This window comes from Lynx canadensis, chromosome D1 (assembly GCF_007474595.2).
Source record: "Lynx canadensis isolate LIC74 chromosome D1, mLynCan4.pri.v2, whole genome shotgun sequence".
Lineage (NCBI taxonomy): Eukaryota > Metazoa > Chordata > Mammalia > Carnivora > Felidae > Lynx > Lynx canadensis.
In genome coordinates, this window is record NC_044312.2 from 21,221,535 (window position 1) to 21,243,407 (window position 21,873).

At 37.5% G+C, this 21,873-nt stretch overlaps 1 protein-coding gene across 1 annotated transcript; it reads right to left on the reverse strand.

Annotated features, from left to right (window-relative positions):
• Positions 1-6,456: 6,456 nt before the first annotated feature.
• Positions 6,457-13,244, reverse strand: LOC115525368 (olfactory receptor 145-like). Its single transcript, XM_030332530.1, has 2 exons — positions 13,233-13,244; positions 6,457-7,395 (listed from the first exon to the last, which is right to left on the reverse strand). Exons 1-2 carry the CDS (start codon positions 13,242-13,244, stop codon positions 6,457-6,459), a joined length of 951 nt encoding a protein of 316 aa, XP_030188390.1.
• Between the last annotated feature and the right edge of the window lie 8,629 nt (positions 13,245-21,873).

Here is a 21,873-nt window from a genome sequence, read left to right on the forward strand (position 1 = left end):
CCGGCAAATGAATTACATTTTACTTATTTTGCCACCATGCCTGGAAGAGTTCAGAAAGAATTGGAAGGAAAAGAGATGTAGACAAAGTAATGTTGAAAAAGAAAACCAAAGCTGGAGGCATCACAACCCTGGACTTCAAGATGTATTACAAAGCTGTAATCATCAAGACAGTATGGTACCTGCACAAAAACAGGCACATAGATCAATGGAATATAATAGAGAACTTAGAAATGGACCACAAACATATGGCCAACTAATCTTTGACAAAACAGGAAAGAATATCCAATGGAAAAAAGACAGTCTCTTTAGCAAATGGTGCTGGGAGAACTGGACAGCGACATGCAGAAGAATGAAACTGGAGCACTTTCTTACACCATACACAAAAATAAATTCAAAATGGATGACAGACCTAAATGTGAGATAGGAAACCATCAAAACTCTAGAGGAGAAAACAGGCAACAACCTCTTTGACCTTTGCTGCAGCAACTTCTTACTACACATGTCTCTGGAGGCAAGGGAAACAAAAGCAAAAATGAACTATTGGGACTTCATCAAGATAAAAAAACTTCTGCACGGTGAAGGAAACTAACAGTAAAACTAAAAGGCAACTGATGAAATGAAAGATGTTGGAAAGTGACATATTGAATAAAGGGTCAGTATCCAAAATCATAAAGAATTTACCAAACTCAACAACCAAAAACCAAATAATCCCGGTGACGAAATGGGCAGAAGACATGAATGGACACTTTTCCAAAGAAGACATTCAACTGACTAACAGACACATGAAAAGATGTGCAACATCACTCATTATCAGGGAAATACAAATCAAAACCACAAAATCTCCTCACACCTGTCAGAATGACTAAAATTAAGTACTCAGGAAACAAGAGAAGTTGGCAAGGATGCGGAGAAAGAGGAACATTTTTACTCTCTTGGTGGGAATGCAGACTGGTGCAACCACTCTGGAAAACAGTATGGAGGTTCCTCAAAAAATTTAAAAATAGAACTACCTATGACTCAGCAATTGCACTACTAGGAATTTATCCAAAGCATTAAAAAATGCTGATTTAAAGGGACACATGCACCCCAATGTTTATAGCAGTGCTATCAACAATAGTCAAGTTATGGAAAAAGCCCAAATGTCCACATGTTCATTGACTGCTGAATGGATAAAGAAGATGTGATATATATATATACATATATGTGTGTGTATTAAATATATGTGTATAATATATATGTATATATATTAAATATACGAATATATAATGGAATATTACTAGGTGATCCAAAAAGAAATAAATCTTGCCGTTCGCCACAATGTGGGTGGAACTAGAAGTTATTATGTTAATGAAATATGTCAGAGAAAGACAAATATCATGATTTCACTCATATGTGGAATTTAAGAAACAAAACAGATGAATATAGGGGAAGCAAAGGAAACATAAGATAAAAACAGAGAGGGAGGCAAACCATTAAAGACTCTCAAATACAGAGAACAAACTTAGAGTTGCTGGAGGGGGGATGGGTAGGGGAATGGGCTAAATGGGTGATGGGCATTAAGGAGGACAGTTGTTGGGATGAGTACTGGGTGTTATATGTAAATGATAAATCACTAAATTCTACTTCTGAAACCAATACTATATATATGTTAACTAAGTTTAATTTAAATAAATAAATAAATAAGAACAGACATAGAAATAACTTTTAGCTATCATATATATATTAAATAAAAAAATGCCTTCCTCCACTTTCCTCCTTTTATAATATATTTCTAGTAATTTGGAATGGTTAGTGTATTGCCAGACCAATGAAAAATTGAAGAAAGTTCTAGAGTAAGAAAAGAAGTCTCGTTAAAATATAAAATCTATGTGAGTAGATATTTAATAAACAAAAATCATAAATTGATGTCAACAGTGAATGTCATGAGTACACAGTTGTGTTTTATTATTTTAATCATTGGAAATCTATTACAAATGAATTCTTTACAAATGAGTGCCAGAATGCCAGTCTGGTTTGCATACTTAAAATCATTTCAAGATAACATTCTGTCAAGTTCCCCCACATTTAGTAAGTAAATCTTCGTCCGCATCTCTGATGATCTCCTTGGAATAAATTCCTAATGCTCAATTGCTGGGTCAAAGGAGTGAAGATGAGTAGGTCTTTTTAATACTGTCATCCAAATAAGTCATAAATTTCATTACTATCACAAGTGTCCGAGGTGCCTTTTGTCTATAATCCCAGCCAGCACTGGATCTATTTTTCAAACCTTTTGTCAACCTGATAAAATAAAATGACATCTCAGTGTTGTTTTAAATTTATATTTTTTGTGTCTACTAAGGCTGAATTTTTTCATGTATTTATTAACCATTTGTACTTTTATCTTAATTGCCTTTTCTTATAAATTGCCCATTTATTTATATTCTGAGAACATTTACCTCTTTCTTATTGATTTGTAAGAATATTTATCATTGGCTCATATTTTGCAATATTCTCCTAATTTTAAACCTGCTTTTTATTATTTTTCAGTATTAGACATTAAAGTTCCAATACATAAGATAAATGTAAATTATAAAGTGTAGTAATGAAATAAAAACCTTGAAACTATAATCCATATAAATAATTAAAATGTAACCAAATATCAATGAATGTCTGTGCTCTTTTACCCTCTCTTACCCCTCTGCTCTCCCTAGAGATCACTGCTACAAAGAATTTTATGTTTAATGTCCTAGTATTCTTAAGGGTTATACTTTTTAGGTATTTAAGCCATGAAATATATTGCTTACTTTTTCTCCTTTGATGTTTTAAAAAATCTCCAGTATAGGAAAGTGGTAAATAGCAGGGTCTGGAGCCAGACATCTTGGGTTCAAAGTTGAGTGCACTCCTTACTAGATGCCTAATCATGCACTGTTAGTTAAGCTCTCTGTTCCACCCTTTCCTCACTTACAAAAGGGGGTTAATAATGGTTTTATATGATATCTACCATATATAAAAGTTGTATTATATTTTATGCATGATCTAGGCACTTTGTAGGAATGGGGTCCTCCAGAATATCTAACTAGTTGATCATACAGCAGGAGGTGAAAGTTAATATCTTTTACATGTTATTGTTATATTTACAGAAGTTTTCACTATTGGGTTAAAAAAGTTTTTTTTATGGTTTCTTCTGCTTTTACCCTAAGATTACATGATTATTCACATATATTTTCTTTAGATCTTTTATAGTTAAAATTTTTTACTTTCAATTTTTTAGGACGCATAGAATTTATTTTGGTATGTGGACTAATGTATATATCTAAGTCTATTTTTTTCTAAATAGGAAATACATTGTTCTACCACTATTTATTAAAACTCTACATTTCCTTACTGATTTGAAATACTATTTTCATCATATTCTAAATACTTATATGTACATGAGATTATTTCTGAGTTTTCTGTTTTCCCACTGATCTATTATTCTAATACGTTTTAAGTGAGTAAGATAAGCATATTCTACTTCCTTTTTCCCCTCTATTCTTTAACCAAATGCAATTGGGTTTCTGCTTCTACCATTTCCATAAACTTCTCTTGCCAAGTTTGTAAATTCTCAATACAAAGGACATGATCTGATTCTTACTTCTCCCAACCTCTGAACAATAATGAACACATCTGAACCTTTTTTTCTTCTTGAAATATTTAATTAAGTTTCCTGACACCACAAAATCTCCTGTCCAGTAAAGTTTATAAGTGCCACATATTCCCCTGTCCAGAGACAGTTTTAGAATCACAAAATGTTACTAGTGGAAAGTTCCAAATCACCATGTATCTACACAATATCATAATCACTTGAAAAGAATTTTAAAAGTTCATATTCCTGAACCCTGATCACAGATATACTCTGATTGAGTAGGTAGGTCTTATGGAACCAGGAGATCATAATTTTAAATGTTTCCTTAATGATTCTGACACCCACCCAAGTTGTGAATCATTAATCCAGTTCAACCTTGTTGGTATATAAGTCAGTAACTGAGACATAATTATCACAAGATTTTTTAAATAGCCGGAGCACTTAGCATAATCCAGCCAAGCCTCTTATTTTGCAGGTTACTAATCTGAGTTTCTGAAGTGAAATGGCATTACCAAATGGTGGCAAATCCTGAACTATATCCCATTTACTATAGCTTGAATCCCCAGCACATAGATAACAATCTTCACAACAATTCTTTTAAGTAAATACTGTTATTTTTCTCATTTTAGAGTTGAGGAAACTCTGAAAAAGTTCCTTTTATTAGTAAAAGTAACACAATGAGCAAATAACAGAGCCGAAATTAAAACCCAGGTAGTCTGACACCAGAAACTGTGAGCTAACTCTACTTCGCTCTTAGAAATCTGCCCAACTCGGGGCGCCTGGGTGGCGCAGTCGGTTAAGCGTCCGACTTCAGCCAGGTCACGATCTCGCGGTCCGTGGGTTCGAGCCCCGCGTCAGGCTCTGGGCTGATGGCTCAGAGCCTGGAGCCTGTTTCCGGTTCTGTGTCTCCCTCTCTCTCTGCCCCTCCCCTGTTCATGCTCTGTCTCTCTCTGTCCCAAAAATAAATAAAAAAGGTTGAAAAAAAATTAAAAAAAAAAAAAAGAAATCTGCCCAACTCATGTGTTCCTTCCCCCAATTCATGAACACACACAACCATCTATATAAAACTAAATAAATCTCTGTTTTCCATCACTGTGCTTTAAGAGAAGATGGAAAAGAAACGCAATGTGAAAGCAAATTATTACAAAACTCATTCTAGGAGGGAGACGTATTAACCATTCTTTGAGTGACTCTTCTCCCCAAACACCCCCTCTTTTTGACTCAAAATGTAAAGTCATATAGCAACCATTCATTTATTCCGCCATTACTTGCTGAGCCTTTGCTAAGTATGCTAGATACTCTGCTAAGCACTGGAGGTGTAACAGAGAAAAAATACACATGGTGCCTTTCTTCACAGGGATGACATATAATCAGGCAATTACAAAAGCATATGAAAATTGTGGCAGGCCTGACGAGTCTACTCTAGGAAATACAAAACAGAGAATTTAAACTTTGTAAGATGGGTGAGATGGCCGTTTCCCTTCAGCTGATATCTGAAGCATGAACAGAAAACAAAGAGGATTGGAAACAAGTAATAAAAGTGTGCTAAATAAATAAATAAATAGATAGATAACCAACCAACCAGCCAACCATGGAGGAAGCATGAGCAAAAGTGTATTTTCAAGGAAAGGTAAGCAAAGGAAAACAAGAGAAATCCCCTAAATAGTCTATAACTTCTCAAATGATTTTCTTAACGTTTTAATGAATTCAACTTGGATAAATATATGTCTTTCTTACATACCATAGTCCCTTGTAGTTAACTGAAAATTTTCCTGCAAATGAGTTTCTTAAAGTTTTCTTATAACTAAATAAATAGAATCAGATTGTACATTTAAAGGGGGAAAAAACATGTAGTACAATGGGACCTGTACCTCAAAAGGGTAGGCACAGAATGGTACCAATGTATATCTGAAAGTCGTCTAACCCTGCCTTTCTGTCCAGAAAAGACTTCCTAGAGGTTCTGGATAACTTCATACCTGAAGGATGGGCAGGCTGAGCAACACAGAGGGTGCATGAGGGTGTTCCAGGGTGACAGAATGGCTTGTGGGAAAGTGTGTAAATGAATGAGAATTTATTAAACTTGGGAGAGTTAAGTGTGACTCCAGTAGACTAACAGAAAAAAGGCAGGGAGGAGGGAGTTACAGTGGCAGAAAATCAGGCTGGAGAGGTGATCCTTTTTTGACATAATGTGGAGCTTTGTTTTATACTGAAGACAATTGCAGTGAAAAGAGTAAACTAAGGTAAATGAGATCTTATTGGAAGTATGGAAAGAGCATGCTGGTTGTCATCGGGAGAATGAATTTCGAGGCTAAAAGACAAGAGAGGAAGGGGCTAGTCAGGAGGCTGGTGTCCAGATGAGAAATGATGGTGCCATGACGAGAACAAGAATTGTCAGCACCTCATAAATTGGGGATGGAGGAAAAGCAAAGAGAGAGGAATCAAGGAGGACACTAGCTTGAGGTTTGAGCAATTGAGTATTCATGGTGACAGAGATCACAGGAAGAGAAGAAAGTCTGTGAATGTTCCCTCTAAAGTACAGGAGGAAAACACTGGGAAGGAAAAAGAAGAGGGAGGAAGAACAGAAAGGAGAAGGAGAGGAGAGAACATGGTATTAAGCCCCTCACACTACACCACAAACGTTCATTTGCATTAGCTTATTCATCCCAATAACCCTATAAAGTAATAAGATACCCCTATTTTGCAGAATTTTTGACTTGGGCATTCTAATTCCAAGTCCAACACTCTTTCTATTATACCGCATTTCTTTCTACATGGAAAAAAACTCTATAGAGGAACAAAAACAATTTTAAAATAAAGCTGTATTCTCTTATAATACTTAATACTGCTTCAGCTCAGGAAAATATGTTTCTATTCAAGCTTTTTTTCAGGGCAACCTTAACCTCCTTGTTCCTGAAGCTATAGATCAGAGGATTGAGCATAGGCACCACAATAGTATAGAACACAGTGGACACTTTCCCCTGGTCCATGGACAAAACAGAAGAAGGATGAAGATACATGAATGCCCCCGACCCAAAGAAAACAGAAACAACAATTATATGTGAGCTACAAGTGCTAAAAGCTTTGGACCTTCCTTCAGTGGAATGGATGCGAAGGATGCTGGTGAGGATGAAAGAGTAAGAGATAATGATAGTGAGGCTGGGCACACCCACATCAAAGCCCACAACAATGAGAACTACCAGTTCATTGATGTGAGTGTTTGTGCAGGAGAGCTCCAGAAGGGGGAGGATGTCACACATGTAGTGGTTGATGGTGTTGGCATCACAGAAGGTCAACCTGAGCATGCATCCTGTGTGGGCCCAGGCACCAATAAACGCCCCCACATATACAATCACAGCCAGCAGAGAACAGACCTGAGGGGACATGGTGACCGTGTATAACAAGGGCTTGCAAATGGCCACATAGCGATCATAGGCCATTACTGTCAACACGTAACACTCTGCACTGACAAAGAAACAGTAGAAAAAGAGCTGAGTCATGCATCCTGCATAGGAGATGGTGTTCAGCTTTGACACAAAGTTTACCAGCAGTTTTGGGGTAATGACAGAAGAGTAACACAGGTCAATAAAGGATAAATTAAAGAGGAAATAGTACATGGGGGTGTGAAGGTGAGAATTCAGTCCAATTAGAGTGACCAAGCCCAGGTTTCCTGCCACAGTGACAATGTAGATTCCTAGGAAAAGAAAGAACAGAGGCAGCTGGATCTCTGAATATTTGGTTAAACCCACAAGGAAAAACTCAGTGACTAAGGAGCTGTTTCCCATATCCATTCTCTTCTGATAGGATCTGAAAGATAGGAGAGTAGAATCATATTCGATGCAGAACCCACATTTCCTATGCAATCCCATGCCCAGTCTATCCTGGGCCAACAGATTCTGCTGAGATTTCACTATTCTAGAGGGAGTTGCATATGGCTTCGCTCACGCAAGAAAGACAAGTGTATGGGAGGCATCAACATAGTTTCAGGTAACACTGGGAGAAATATTTCAAGAGGGGAAGAAGTGCAGAAATTTCTCATCCTTTCTCTGCTTCAGTTTGTCACTAACACTTTTTATCTCTTTACTTATTCCAGTTTGGCCTTGTTAATCTTTAATCACCACACTTCAGCTACCTGTGCTGGCCATGGATCCAGACTGGACACTGTGTTGGGTAGAAATCAGGAGCACAACTCTGCCCATAGTAGAGTTGGGAAAACAGACTCACAGAGACTCTTTGGTTTCACAAGCACACACAGCAAGAAAGTAATTAAGTCAGCAATGGAACCTGGGTTTCCGTCATAAGAAATTCTCTAAGAGGCAGAAGGATTGGAGACACTGCAAACCCCATAATCTCAGCACAACTTCTAATCTTTACTTTCTTCCCATGCAGACCCTGTAATCATCTGCACCCAGGGCCAGAGCTGGTAAAAGCAGAAAAGCGTATTACTTTCTATGGTTCTGGATTTTGAAAGACATAAAAAGATAAAGGATTCAATGCTCACTGTTCTTTGCCTAGTGACATCGGAACTTCCTGTGGTTTCCTTTCCAACACTGATCTCTAATAGGAAAGTTCTGCTGCTCTGGGGGGTAATACAGCTGAGCCAAACACTTCCTCCTCCATTTGTGTGGAGGGGCTCAGAGCATTTATAAATCTCAGTCTTTGACTCGCTCTGAGAGTTATTCAGATAAAGATCACTATTTTTAATAATTATTTTTCCCAGAGGTGATCATTAAACTACAAAAAAAGTAATATAAACAGCATTCTCTGTTTCAACATAATAAACTGGAAACATCACATATGTGATCTTATTCTAGCTTGGAGGTCTCAGGGATTTGGTTTAGAGGCTTTCCCAGGAGGCTCTCCATAGCTCAAACCCTTTGGGAAAGACAGATTTATGAAACTGTTTGTACAAAGATGAAGATGCTTATACCCTGTGTCTTTGGAAGCTCAATATTCTACTCAAAATTGCACATTCTTCTGGGACAAATGAGGTAGACACCTTTTCTCTCTTCTTTCTCTTAGTGCTTCTTTGGCTATTAGGTACAACTGCTAACCCATAGCTAATAATATTTTAAATACCTATAAAATTTCATATATATATATATATATATATATATGAAGATATGAAGATATATATATATCTTCCCACACATATATATGATTAACATTATGGCATTCATGATCACATAATGCATTCTTTGTAGCTTTTAGACACATCACTTCCTGTTCCTTTTTCTTAGCACTCTCTTTCTTGTCTTAGACTCCTTCAGCCATCACACCCAGTTATTCATGTTTGTAACTTACTGGAACATCTTCCCTTATTTTCCTAATTGCTGATGTATCCAAATAGGTTTATAGGGGCTTTACAACTGATTCCAAACTACATAGTTTTTTTTTACCTCTTGCCTTTGTCATTTAATAATACTTCATCAAAATCGCTCCAAATTTCTATGTTTGGGCAAATCATAACTTATCCAACCATACCACATTCATAGAAATCCATAATTTTTCCATTCTTTTACCATCAACAGCAATGGTAAGATAATCATCATCGTGCATTCATCTTTATATACCAGTACTTTTATTTCAATGGGATAAATTCCCAGAATGTTGTCTTTTAATTATATCAGATGGTTTTTCCCAAAAACTGTAATAATTCACATCTCTGCAAGCAATGTCTAAAACGATCTTTTCTTCTCCACTTACATCAATGGACAGAACATCTAAACTGAAAATCGACAAGTAAACAATCACTTTGAATGTCACAGTGGACCAAATGGACTTAACAGATATATTCAGAACATTCCATCCTAAAACAGCAGAATACACTTTCTTTTCAAGTGCACACAAAAGATTCTCCAGAATAGATTACATATTAGCCCACAAAACAATCTTCAACAAATTCAAGATCAAAGTCATACTATGTGTCTTTTCTGACCACAATGCTATGAAACTAGAAGTCCACCACAAGAAAAAAATCTGGAAAGACCACAAAATACACGAAGTTTAAAGAACATCCTACTGGGGGTCCTCAATAGATCAGTTGGTTAAGTGTCCAACTCTTGATTTTGGCTCAGGTCATGATCTCAGCTCATGCGATTGAGTCCCTCATTGGGCTCTGCATTGAGCATGGGGCCTGCTTGGGATTCTTTCCCTCCCTTTCTGCCCCCCACCCCACCCCGTTTGTACATGCACACTCTTGCTCTCTCTCAAAATAAGTAAATAAGCATTAAAAATAAAGAACATCCGAAAAAGCGAGGAAGATGGCGGCGTAGGAGGACGCTGGGCTCACCGCGCGTCCTGCCGATCACTTAGATTCCACCTACACCTGCCTAAATAACCCAGAAAACCGCCAGAGGATTAGCAGAACGGAGTCATCGGACCCAAGTGCAGACGAGAGGCCCACGGAAGAGGGTAGGAAGGGCGCTGAGGCGGTGCGCACTCCACGGACTGGCGGGAGGGAGCCGGGGCGGAGGGGCGGCTCGCTGGCCAAGCAGAGCCCCCGAGTCCGGCTTGCAAAAGTGGAGGGGCCTGATGGACTGTGTTCCGACAGCAAGCGCGACTTAGCGTCTGGGAGGTCATAAGTTAACAGCTCTGCTCGGAAAGCGAGAAGGCTGGAGGACAAAGGGAGGGTGAGCTGCGGAGCCCCCGGACGACAGAGCTCAGTTTGGCGGGGAACAAAGGCGCTCGCCAGCGCCATCTCCCCCGCCCATCCCCCAGCCAAAATCCCAAAGGGAACCGGTTCCAGCCAGGGAAATTGCTCGCTCCGCGCAAACACCCAACTCTGTGCTTCTGCGGAGCCAAACCTCCGGCAGCGGATCTGACTCCCTCCGGCTGCCACAGGGCCCCTCCTGAAGTGGATCACCTAAGGAGAAGCGAGCTAAGCCTGCCCCCCCGCCGCCGTGCACCTTGCCTACCCACCTCAGCTAATACGCCAGATCCCCAGCACCACAAGCCTGGCAGTGTGCAAGTAGCCCAGACGGGCCACGCCACCCCACAGTGAATCCCGCCCCTAGTGGAGGGGAAGAGAAGGCACACACCAGTCTGACTGTGGCCCCAGCGGTGGGCCGGGGGCAGACATCAGGACTGACTGCGGCCCCGCCCACCAACTCCAGTTATACACCACAGCACAGGGGAAGTGCCCTGCAGGTCCTCACCACACCAGGGACTATCCAAAATGACCAAGCGGAAGAATTCCCCTCAGAAGAATCTCCAGGAAATAACAACAGCTAATGAGCTGATCAAAAAGGATTTAAATAATATAACAGAAAGTGAATTTAGAATAATAGTCATAAAATTAATCGCTGGGCTGGAAAACAGTATACAGGACAGCAGAGAATCTCTTGCTACAGAGATCAAGGGACTAAGGAACAGTCACGAGGAGCTGAAAAACGCTTTAAAGGAAATGCAAAACAAAATGCAAACCACCACGGCTCAGATGGAAGAGGCAGAGGAGAGAATAGGTGAACTAGAAGATAAAGTTATGGAAAAAGAGGAAGCTGAGAAAAAGAGAGATAAAAAAATCCAGGAGTATGAGGGGAAAATTAGAGAACTAAGTGATACACTAAAAAGAAATAATATACGCATAATTGGTATCCCAGAGGAGGAAGAGAGAGGGAAAGGTGCTGAAGGGGTACTTGAAGAAATAATAGCTGAGAACTTCCCTGAACTGGGGAAGGAAAAAGGCATTGAAATCCAAGAGGCACAGAGAACTCCCTTCAGACGTAACTTGAATCGATCTTCTGCACGACATATCATAGTGAAACTGGCAAAATACAAGGATAAAGAGAAAATTCTGAAAGCAGCAAGGGGTAAACGTGCCCTCACATATAAAGGGAGACCTATAAGACTCGTGACTGATCTCTCTTTTGAAACTTGGCAGGCCAGAAAGAACTGGCACGAGATTTTCAGGGTGCTAGACAGCAAAAATATGCAGCCGAGAATCCTTTATCCAGCAAGTCTGTCATTTAGAATAGAAGGAGAGATAAAGGTCTTCCCAAACAAACAAAAACTGAAGGAATTTGTCACCACTAAACCAGCCCTACAAGAGATCCTAAGGGGGACCCTGTGAGACAAAGTACCAGAGACATCACTACAAGCATAAACCATACAGACATCACAATGACTCTAAACCCGTATCTTTCTATAATAACACTGAATGTAAATGGATTAAATGCGCCAACCAAAAGACATAGGGTATCAGAATGGATAAAAAAACAAGACCCATCTATTTGCTGTCTACAAGAGACTCATTTTAGACCTGAGGACACCTTTAGATTCAGAGTGAGGGGATGGAGAACTATTTATCATGCTACTGGAAACCAAAAGAAAGCTGGAGTAGCCATACTTATATCAGACAAACTAGACTTTAAATTAAAGGCTGTAACAAGAGATGAAGAAGGACATTATATAATAGTTACAGGGTCTATCCATCAGGAAGAGCTAACAATTATAAATGTCTATGCGCCGAATACCGGAGCCCCCAAATATATAAAACAATTACTCATAAACATAAGCAACCTTATTGATAAGAATGTGGTAATTGCAGGGGACTTTAACACCCCACTTACAGAAATGGATAGATCATCTAGACACACGGTCAATAAAGAAACAAAGGCCCTGAATGAGACATTGGATCAGATGGACTTGACAGATATATTTAGAACTCTGCATCCCAAAGCAACAGAATATACTTTCTTCTCGAGTGCACATGGAACATTCTCCAAGATAGATCATATACTGGGTCACAAAACAGCCCTTCATAAGTTTACAAGAATTGAAATTATACCATGCATACTTTCAGACCACAATGCTATCAAGCTTGAAATCAACCACAGGAAAAAGTCTGGAAAGCCTCCAAAAGCATGGAGGTTAAAGAACACCCTACTAACGAATGAGTGGGTCAACCAGGCAATTAGAGAAGAAATCAAAAAATATATGGAAACAAACGAAAATGAAAATACAACAATCCAAACGCTTTGGGACGCAGCGAAGGCAGTCCTGAGAGGAAAATACATTGCAATCCAGGCCTATCTCAAGAAACAAGAAAAATCCCAAATACAAAATCTAACAGCACACCTAAAGGAAATAGAAGCAGAACAGCAAAGGCAGCCTAAACCCAGCAGAAGAAGAGAAATAATAAAGATCAGAGCAGAAATAAACAATATAGAATCTAAAAAAACTGTAGAGCAGATCAACGAAACCAAGAGTTGGTTTTTTGAAAAAATAAACAAAATTGACAAACCTCTAGCCAGGCTTCTCAAAAAGAAAAGGGAGATGACCCAAATAGATAAAATCATGAATGAAAATGCAATTATTACAACCAATCCCTCAGAGGTACAAACAATTATCAGGGAATACTATGAAAAATTATATGCCAACAAATTGGACAACCTGGAAGAAATGGACAAATCCCTGAACACCCACACTCTTCCAAAACTCAATCAGGAGGAAATAGAAAGCTTGAACAGACCCATAACCAGCGAAGAAATTGAATCGGTTATCAAAAATCTCCCAACAAATAAGAGTCCAGGACGAGATGGATTCCCAGGGGAGTTCTACCAGACGTTTAAAGCAGAGATAATACCTATCCTTCTCAAGCTATTCCAAGAAATAGAAAGGGAAGGAAAACTTCCAGACTCATTCTATGAAGCCAGTATTACTTTGATTCCTAAACCAGACAGAGACCCAGTAAAAAAAGAGAACTACAGGCCAATATCCCTGAGGAATATGGATGCAAAAATTCTCAATAAGATACTAGCAAATCGAATTCAACAGCATATAAAAAGAATTATTCACCATGATCAAGTGGGATTCATTCCTGGGATGCAGGGCTGGTTCAACATTCGCAAATCAATCAACGTGATACATTACATTAACAAAAAAAAAGAGAAGAACCATAAGATCCTGTCAATCGATGCAGAAAAGGCCTTTGACAAAATCCAGCACCCTTTCTTAATAAAAACCCTTGAGAAAGTCGGGATAGAAGGAACATACTTAAAGATCATAAAAGCCATTTATGAAAAGCCCACAGCTAACATCATCCTCAACGGGGAAAAACTGAGAGCTTTTTCCCTGAGATCAGGAACATGACAGGGATGCCCACTCTCACCGCTGTTGTTTAACATAGTGCTGGAAGTTCTAGCATCAGCAATCAGACAACAAAAGGAAATCAAAGGCATCAAAATTGGCAAAGATGAAGTCAAGCTTTCGCTTTTTGCAGATGACATGATATTATACATGGAAAATCCGATAGACTCCACCAAAAGTCTGCTAGAACTGATACATGAATTCAGCAAAGTTGCAGGATACAAAATCAATGTACAGAAATCAGTTGCATTCTTATACACTAACAATGAAGCAACAGAAAGACAAATAAAGAAACTGATCCCATTCACAATTGCACCAAGAAGCATAAAATACCTAGGAATAAATCTAACCAAAGATGTAAAGGATCTGTATGCTGAAAACTATAGAAAGCTTATGAAGGTAATTGAAGAAGATTTAAAGAAATGGAAAGACATTCCCTGCTCATGGATTGGAAAAATAAATATTGTCAAAATGTCAATACTACCCAAAGCTATCTACACATTCAATGCAATCCCAATCAAAATGGCACCAGCATTCTTCTCGAAATTAGAACAAGCAATCCTAAAATTCATATGGAACCACAAAAGGCCCCGAATAGCCAAAGGAATTTTGAAGAAGACCAAAGCAGGAGGCATCACAATCCCAGACTTCAGCCTCTACTACAAAGCTGTAATCATCAAGACAGCATGGTATTGGCACAAAAACAGACACACAGACCAATGGAATAGAATAGAAACCCCAGAACTAGACCCACAAACGTATGGCCAACTCATCTTTGACAAAGCAGGAAAGAACATCCAATGGAAAAAAGACAGCCTCTTTAACAAATGGTGCTGGGAGAACTGGACAGCAACATGCAGAAGGTTGAAACTAGACCACTTTCTCACACCATTTACAAAAATAAACTCAAAATGGATAAAGGACCTAAATGTGAGACAGGAAACCATCAGAACCTTAGAGGAGAAAGCAGGAAAAGACCTCTCTGACCTCAGCCGTAGCAATCTCTTACTCGACACATCCCCAAAGGCAAGGGAATTAAAAGCAAAAGTGAATTACTGGGACCTTATGAAGATAAAAAGCTTCTGCACAGCAAAGGAAACAACCAACAAAACTAAAAGGCAACCAACGGAATGGGAAAAGATATTTGCAAATGACATATCGGACAAAGGGCTAGTATCTAAAATCTATAAAGAGCTCACCAAACTCCACACCCGAAAAACAAATAACCCAGTGAAGAAATGGGCAGAAAACATGAATAGACACTTCTCTAAAGAAGACATCCAGATGGCCAACAGGCACATGAAAAGATGTTCAGCGTCGCTCCTTATCAGGGAAATACAAATCAAAACCACACTCAGGTATCACCTCACGCCAGTCAGAGTGGCCAAAATGAACAAATCAGGAGACTATAGATGCTGGAGAGGATGTGGAGAAACGGGAACCCTCTTGCACTGTTGGTGGGAATGCAAATTGGTGCAGCCGCTCTGGAAAGCAGTGTGGAGGTTCCACAAAAAATTAAAAATAGACCTACCCTATGACCCAGCAATAGCACTGCTAGGAATTTATCCAAGGGATACAGGAGTACTGATGCATAGGGGCACTTGTACCCCAATGTTCATAGCAGCACTCTCAACAATAGCCAAATTATGGAAAGAGCCTAAATGTCCATCAACTGATGAATGGATAAAGAAATTGTGGTTCATATACACAATGGAATACTACGTGGCAATGAGAAAAAATGAAATATGGCCTTTTGTAGCAACGTGGATGGAACTGGAGAGTGTAATGCTAAGTGAAATAAGCCATACAGAGAAAGACAGATACCATATGGTTTCACTCTTATGTGGATCCTGAGAAACTTAACAGGAACCCATGGGGGAGGGGAAGGAAAAAAAAAAAAGAGGTTAGAGTGGGAGAGAGCCAAAGCATAAGAGACTGTTAAAAACTGAGAACAAACTGAGGGTTGATGGGGGTGGGAGGGAGGGGTGGGTGGGTGATGGGTATTGAGGGGGGCACCTTTTGGGATGAGCACTGGGTGTTGTATGGAAACCAATTTGTCAATAAATTTCATATATTAAAAAAAAAAAAAAAGAAAATAAGTCCTAAACTTCAATGCCATTCATTAAAATCACCCAGAACCCTTCTTCCCTTATTCTTTTTTTTTAATTATACTTGCTCCTTATACATGCTTCTATCTCTAAGATTTGGGGTTTATGAACTTATCTTGGTTCCCCTGCCTTGACTTTGGCTCTTTATAAAGTATGGTTCAAACTCAATATCTGACCATCTTAGCTCTGGTTCCTAGCATTCATCCAAGTGATCAGGACAGCTATAGATTTTGCTCCATCCTTTGCAAAAAAACCAAAAACCAAAAACAAAAAAAAGTACATAATAATTTTGATATCAAATAAGTGGGCTTTTTAAAAACAGACATCTACATTTTAAATCTTTTTCAAAACACCCATATTTTGAAGATTTAACCAAATAAAAATTTATCATGTATATAAAATGCTCTTAGTTTGATATCCAGTGATGTCTACAAATCTTAAAAATCTATCCCGGATTCAAATTAGTTAATAGTTTTACCTATAATTGATATTGCAGTTTAAAAAGAGGGATGTGCAATGTTTTATTACAAAGCTATGAACTGTGTCCAAACAGATATAAGGAAATATTGAAATAGGTTCCATGTAGGAGAATGTATGGCTTTTATTTTCCAAATAGCAACTTCAATAAATTAAAGTGCTCAATATTGTACCAGCCGGGTGTCAGAAATGAATAGTGAACCTGTCAGCAGAAATGTTTTCAATTTCTTAAGTACCATCCTGGTCTCTGACAGAATTGATTGGCTTTTTGACACAAAGTTATAGTGGCAGATATTAAAAAAAGAAGAAAATTCTTCTTTAACAAACTACCGCAGTGACAAACTGTATCCAAATGTGATTCAATACACCAAATGTTCTCGTTTAGAGTGAAGCTAAGATAAATACCAGCACTATTATATTTTGGCACTTTAAATAATAATAGCAACAGTAATAATAATAACACTGAAGTGAATTTCCAAAAGAAAAATGTGTTTAAAAGTTAATTAAATATTTGGGAATTTTTTTGGCCACACATTTTTCTCCTGGATTTGCAACATTAATTAATTAAACATTTTGTACCTATTCTACTTCAAAAATGCTTTTATCATAACAGAAATGCAAGTTAATTGAAGAAATTTGGAAAATACAAAGAATTCTCAAGATAAATATTAAAGTGGTATATTAAATATAAATATGGTTGTATATTTATTATAGTTTTTATATAACTTATCTGCAAAGTTCCAGAAAGCACTAGAAGTGTAGTTCTGTATACATACATACTCACAGGTATATATTTATGATCATACCTATGTATAGAGGCACACAACTTAAACTGGAAAGATTATTTGCAAGTCATATTAAACATAAGTTTAATGATGTAAAAAAAAAATAAAGAACATCCTACTAAACAATGAATGGGTCAACCAGGAAATAAAAGAAGAAATTAAAAATAAATGGAAACAAATGAAAACACAATGATCCAAAACCTTTGGATGCAACAAAACTTGTTATAAGAGGGAAGTTTAAAGCAGTACAAGCCTACCTCAAGAAGCAAGGAAAATATCAAATAAACAACCTAACCTGACACCTAAAGGAGCTAGAAAAAGAACAAGAAACAAGATCTAAAACTAGCAGAAGCAAGGAAATAATAAAGATTAGAGCAAAATAAATAATATGAAAACTAAGAAAAACAATAACTCAATGAAACTGGAAGTTGGTTCTTAAAAAAAACAAATCAATAAAATTGATAAACCTCTAGCCAGACTTATTGAGAAAAACAAAAGGACTCAAATAAATAAAATCACAGATGAAAGAGGAGAAATAACCAATAAATACAAAGGATGATAAGAGAATATTATGAAAAATTATATGCCAACAAATTTGACAGCCTAGAAGAAATGGATAAACTCCTAGAAACATAAAAACTACCAAAACTGAAACAGGTAGAAATTGAAAACTTGAACAGATCCATAACCACCAAAGAAATTGAATCAGTAATCAAAAAACTCCTGACAAACAAAAGTCCTGGGCCAGGTGGCTTCATGGACAGATTCAACCAAACATTTAAAGAGGAGTTAATACTATCTTTCTTAAACTATCCCAAAATATGGAAAAGGAAGGAAAACTTTGAAATTCATTCTATGAGGCCAGCATTACCCTGATACCAAAACCAGATAAAGGCACCACTAAAAAAGAGAACAACAGGCCAATATCCGTGATGAAAATAGATGCAAAATTTCTCAATAAAACACTAGCAAACCGTATCCAACAACATATTAACTGATGGTTACCAGAGATGTGGATGGAGTGATGTGTTAGGTAAGTGATAGGGATTAGGAAGTGCACTTGTGATGAGCATCAGTTATTGCAAGGAAGTGTTGAACCACTGTAGTGTATATCTGAAACTAATATAACGTTGTATGTATCTAACTGGAATTTAAATAAAAAACTTATTCATTTTTATTTGTTTTATTTTAGAGAAAGAGAGAAAAAGAGCATGAGTGGGGAGGAAGAGCAGAGAGAGAAAATCTTTTTTTTTAAATGTTTCTTTCTATTTGTGAGAGAGAGAGCATGAGCAGGGGAGGGGCAGAGAGAGAGGGAGACACAGAATCTGAGGTAGGCTCCAGGCTCTGAGCTGTCAGCACAGAGCCAGATGTGGGGCTCGAAATCATGAACTAGGAGATCATGACCTGAGCCGAAGTCAGAAGCTTAACTGGCTGAGCCACCCAAGTACCCCAAGAAAGAGAGAAATCTTAAGCAGAGAGAGAGAGAGAGAGAGAGAGAGAGAGAGAGTGCAGAGCCCAATGTGGGGCTCAATCCATGACCTGAACTGAAATTAAGAGTCAGACGCTTAACCAACTGAGCCACCAAGCACCCCAAATAAAAAACTTTAAAAAAAAGTGAGTTGCATCCCATGCCTTAGTTGTTACGCAGTGATCTCATAAAATACAAGACTTGAAGACTGTGTGTGTGTGTGTTTGTGTGTGTGTGTGTGTGTGTGTTTGTAGGAAGGCAGTGTAGAGAGAAGGCTGATGGAAATCTATAAATTTGGGGTTCAGAAATTAAAGGAATATAGAACTCAAAACCCCTTTCACTTCTGGGTTTTATCAGCCCTCAACTACAGTACACCCTGATCATTCCAAATTTGATCCTGAGCAGAAATAGCAGCTTGCTTAGAGAAAATGTCTGCTAAACAAAATTAAGATGTAATCAGAGAACTTTCTTTAACTAGAAGGACCATGTTCCATTAAGCATAGAAACTCAAAGTGTGCACACTGACTTAGAAGCAACTCTGTCCTAGTTCACGGGCACAGGTGAATCCCATAGCTTACCTGTTTAATTCTTAGCTGTATAATTTCAACACAGGTATATATATGTATACACACACACACACACACACACATATATATATATATATATATATATATATGCCCTCTCATTAGTGCCATTCAGATAACCCAAAAAGAGCTAAAACTGTTAATGACACTCCATGTTTTACATGTAAAAACACCCTAACTTGATTCCCTTCCTTTGAGAGAAGTCCAGATAGACACATGGAGCTTGAGTTGCTAGCTAAAAGTTATAGCTAAGTTGCTACCTTTGAAACTTTGCCAAACGTAGCTTTTACAAGCTTCATTTAAATTTTTGTTATTTTTCAAAAATAATCTGAAAAAAATGGAAACTATTTTGAAGGAACGTTTATTTTCTCTAAAAATGAAACAAATTTCATTTGTATATTGAGACTTCTCAAATGAAAGATTAGGACCAGGTTTAACATGTAATTGGGGCCACCTCAATTTATCAAATGTGATAACATATGTAACAGAGTGAACACACCTCTGCAATGTCTACAGAAATCCCCAAAGAGCACAGATATTTACTTATGTAGATACACTTCAATCTCAATAAGGAGAACAATTTTATCAAAAGGGACAGTAAATAAATGAAAAAAAGAAAAGAAAAGAAAATACCGACCTGGATCAACCATTTTATATAAATAGAACTTAAGTAAAAATTAAGCATATTAATATTGCAGTCAGATGTGATATGAGTGGTCACGTAAAACATATATTAAAGTTTAGCAACACTAAACATCTAAAACCAAACAAACAAGACAACAAACCAGTCTTGCCAACTTTTACAATGTCTAAATCTTAAGTGGAGATTGGAAAACAAGTAAAATTGAAAATATTATTAAAGTTATCTTTTTAAAAATGTTGATATTGTCACTTGGTTAAGATAAAAGAGTTTTAGAGTAAAACTTCTTTGCCTGTTTTCTTAAAAGAAAAATAATTCAACATCATACTACAGAAAAGACACTGTCATAATTTGATCTATTGATCAAAAATTTCTTTCAAATTATCACTGCTCTCCTAACTACAACTTGAGAGTTTTATACCTTAAATTCATAAGAAGTAGTATATAGAAGCCAACAAAAACCAGGAGTTATTTAGTTGTTCCCATTCCTCAAATCCAGGGGTGGGGGAAGTTAACTTTTTTTTATATCAAATACCTTGAGCTTTTATCCTATCCAAAGAAATCCTGTATTCTCCGTAACGTTGCTAGGGCCTTCCAGAAAGGAGAGGAGAATCAGAAGAATGGAATTTTATCATGTATCATTTTGCTTTCTGGAGTCTTTTACCCCAATTTGAGTTCTAATTACTACTCACTGCTTTATCTTTTGAAATGCCCTCTCTCCCCTTGGTTCCCCAAATGTTCCATACCTTTTCACCTTCATTCCCCAAGCACTACTGATGTATGCTCATTGTGCATTATAAATTTTATGGAAGGTTTATGGACTTTATTTTTAAAGCAGGATTAAAATTGAAATTGAAATGTGGTTTCTAAGTCCTGATGACCACTCTCCACACAGAGAGCTCTGATTTATTGGCTATGTTTCTTGTTGAGCCCTGGCCTAATTAATGTTCTGGGCTCCTTTCTTTCCCATACGTTGCTCTGTGAATTACAAGTTCTTGCTAACATCCCAAATTCATTTCATTTTTTTAAGTTTTTATTTAAATTCCAGTTAGTTAACATACAATATAATATTCATTTCAGGTACACGATATTGTGATTAATCACTTCCATAAAATACCTGGTGTTCACGAAAGATGCACTCCCCAATCCCCATCACCAAATTCATTTTACTTAATTTTGCAGAAGTAACATTCCATTTGAGCCAGTCATTTCCCAACTGTACCTGCTTGCAAAGCCTCCCCTTTCCCAATGAAAAAAATCTCATCAAACTGTTTTTCTAAACAAATGAAACAAAGCAATATCCACCCAGAGAGAAATTCATGTATCGTCCTGGAACAAATAATAATCAATTTTCAAATTAGAAATGCTTTCTTATTTTCCACGGTTATGGAAACAAAAAGTAATACAATAAAGTCGAAGCATAGTATACTACAGAGAGTAATAGACTTGAAATCAGAAGGCTAAGAATTTAGTCTAGACTTTTTCATTCAGAAGAGGGAACTGTAACACATTAGCCACTCCAAGCTTTACTTTCCAATCCATGCAATACAAATATTTTGAGAATCTGTTATGTGCAGGGTTGAGCATGCAACGTAAGAAAACCCTTTGTGAAAAGAAGCAAGACACAGTGTTACAGATGCAAAGTCATTTATATTTGACAGTCTATATGGAACCTTCCATCTAAGGTTTAAAGGAGACACATTCTTGTTTAGTTAATGCTGGAAAGATGGGAATAGAGACACATTGTCCATTTCATGCTGCCAATCTCAAGTGACAGATAAGACATCCTTAATGATAGTATATCATCCTGATGGTTCCTTGATTTGATCATTTGTAGACCAGTCTTCTATTTCCAGAAAGAAAAATAAAAGTTCAAAATGATAAAGAAAAAAACAAATAATACATTTCTTCCTTAATATTACTGCTAAGTGGAAAAGGGGGAGAAGAAAGTGTGCAAATGGTGAAGAGAAACCTACAAAAAGTAAAAATAAATTATTGAGAGAAGACTCAACTCTCCTTCAAAGTGATAAGAAAGAGACAGGATAAGAAGGTTGCCAATAAAATTATTGTAATTACAAACAGAAACTCCCTGTTGCATGACTAACTAGAGACACTGTCTGA